The sequence below is a fragment of the Colobus angolensis genome, unplaced genomic scaffold, assembly GCF_000951035.1.
Source record: "Colobus angolensis palliatus isolate OR3802 unplaced genomic scaffold, Cang.pa_1.0 Scaffold25, whole genome shotgun sequence".
Classification (NCBI taxonomy): Eukaryota; Metazoa; Chordata; class Mammalia; order Primates; family Cercopithecidae; genus Colobus; species Colobus angolensis.
In genome coordinates, this window is record NW_012115710.1 from 100,471 (window position 1) to 102,348 (window position 1,878).

At 49.7% G+C, this 1,878-nt stretch overlaps 1 protein-coding gene across 1 annotated transcript in view; it reads right to left on the minus strand.

Annotated features, from left to right (window-relative positions):
* DPRX (divergent-paired related homeobox) overlaps positions 1-1,352 on the minus strand; it is a 5,321-nt gene extending 3,969 nt beyond the window's left edge. The window contains exon 1 of the mRNA XM_011946139.1: positions 1,325-1,352. Coding sequence (XP_011801529.1) covers positions 1,325-1,352 — 28 coding nt within the window. The remainder of the gene's footprint in view (positions 1-1,324) is intronic.
* Between the last annotated feature and the right edge of the window lie 526 nt (positions 1,353-1,878).

Below are 1,878 nucleotides of genomic sequence, written 5' to 3' on the forward strand. Positions count from 1 at the left end.
ATAAATAAATAAATAAATAAGGGATCGCTTGTGCCTTACCTCTTGGGTTCTATTTTCTTTGTGTAGAAACAGGCAACTCAATCCAAGGTGAAATGGATGAATATGGTTTTATCCTTATCATTTATTCAATGTTTATTAAGTAGGTTCTTTTAGGAATATAGCAAGGAAATCAGCAGAAAAATAACATCACTTTTCTCATGGATGTCACCTTTTACTTTCTTTTTCTGGAGACAGTGTACTGCTGTGTTGCCCAGTGGCATGATCACGGCTCACTTCGGCCTCAACCTCCCCAGGCTCAAACGATCCTCTCACCTCAGCCTCCCGAGTAGCTGGAACTACAAGACACTGCCATGCCCGGCTAACTTTTGTATTTTTTGTAGAGATGATGTCTTGTTTTGTTGCCCAGGCTGGTCTTGAACTCCTGGGCTCAAGCGATCTGCCCGCCTTGGCCTCCCAAACTGCTGGGATTACAGGCACGAGCCACCGCATGCCTTACTGTAAAAGATCTGAATCAGATCATGCCTGAAAATGGTTTGGCAGCAACCCCAGAATCTAGTAAGTGCCCACGAACATGAGATTTCCAGCTTGGCTAAGCCTATATTCTATCTAGGACCTAATCAGCCTCATAGGAATCAGATTCCCCTGAGCTCGAGAACAAGCATGGGGTGGGAGGAATTAAGACACAACAAGAAGGGAGAATATTTGGGATTCGAAGGCAGAAACGGGCTTCCCTGCGTTTGCCCGTGCTGTTGGATGACAGCCGTGGCCGGGCACTGTGGCTCATGCCGGTCATCCCAGCACTTTGGGAGGCCGAGGCGGGCAGATCACATGAGGTCAGGGGTTTGAGACCAGCCTGGCCAACATGGTGAAACCCCCTCTGTTTACAGATGCAAAAATTAGGCGCAGTGGCTCACGCTTGTCATCCCAGCACTTTGGGAGGCTGAGGCAGGCAGATCACAAGGTCAGGAGTTTGAGACCAGCCTGGTCAATATGGTGAAACCCTGTCTCTACTAAAAATACCAAAAAAAGTTAGCCAGGTGTGGTGGTGCGCGCCTGTAATCCCGGCTACCCGGGAGGCTGGGGCAGGAGAATTGCTTGAACCTGAGAGGTGGAGGTTGCAGATCACGCCACGGCACTCCGGCCTGAGTGACAGTCCATCGCAAAAACAACAACAACAACAACAACAAAAACGATGACAGCCTTTGTGGGAAGACCCTGCCACCCACGTGGACGAAGCACTGGCTTCAGCCACCTGGTCCCTCTGCCTTTTCCCGCCACCAGCTGCTTTCCACTTCTTCACATGTCTTGGCTTCGGTTCTCTTACCTTTACGCAGATCCTCTGAGCCTGGCATGTTTCAAGCCAGATGTGTGCCTGGCTTCAGGTCCAGGGATAAGAACCAGCAAAGATCAAATCCGGACTTAAATAGCTTCCTCCACAGCCACACCCGACTCCCACCTCCTCCACCTCTCTGCCCTGTTTGCCTCCAATATGATCCCTCGGTCCTCCAGAGCCCCCTGGAGTTCTCCCAATACTGTCATTTATCTAATATTGATTGAGCGACTCAAAGGCAAGTCCACAAACGAGCTCCACTAACACTCCTGGGAGTTGTTAAAATGCAGAAGCTTGGCCCACTCCAGACCTCGTGAGCAGAGGCTGCAATTTTTTCTTTTCTTTCCTTTTTTTTTTTTTTTTTTGAGACAAAGTCCTGCTCTGTCACCCAGGCTAGAGTGCAATGGCACCATCTTGGCTCACTGCAGCCTCTGCCTCCCGGGATCAAGGGATTCTCATGTCTCAGCCTCCCGAATAGCTGGGATCACAGGCCTGTGCCACCATGCCTGACTAATTTTTGTATTTTTAGTAGAGATGGGGTTTCCGCC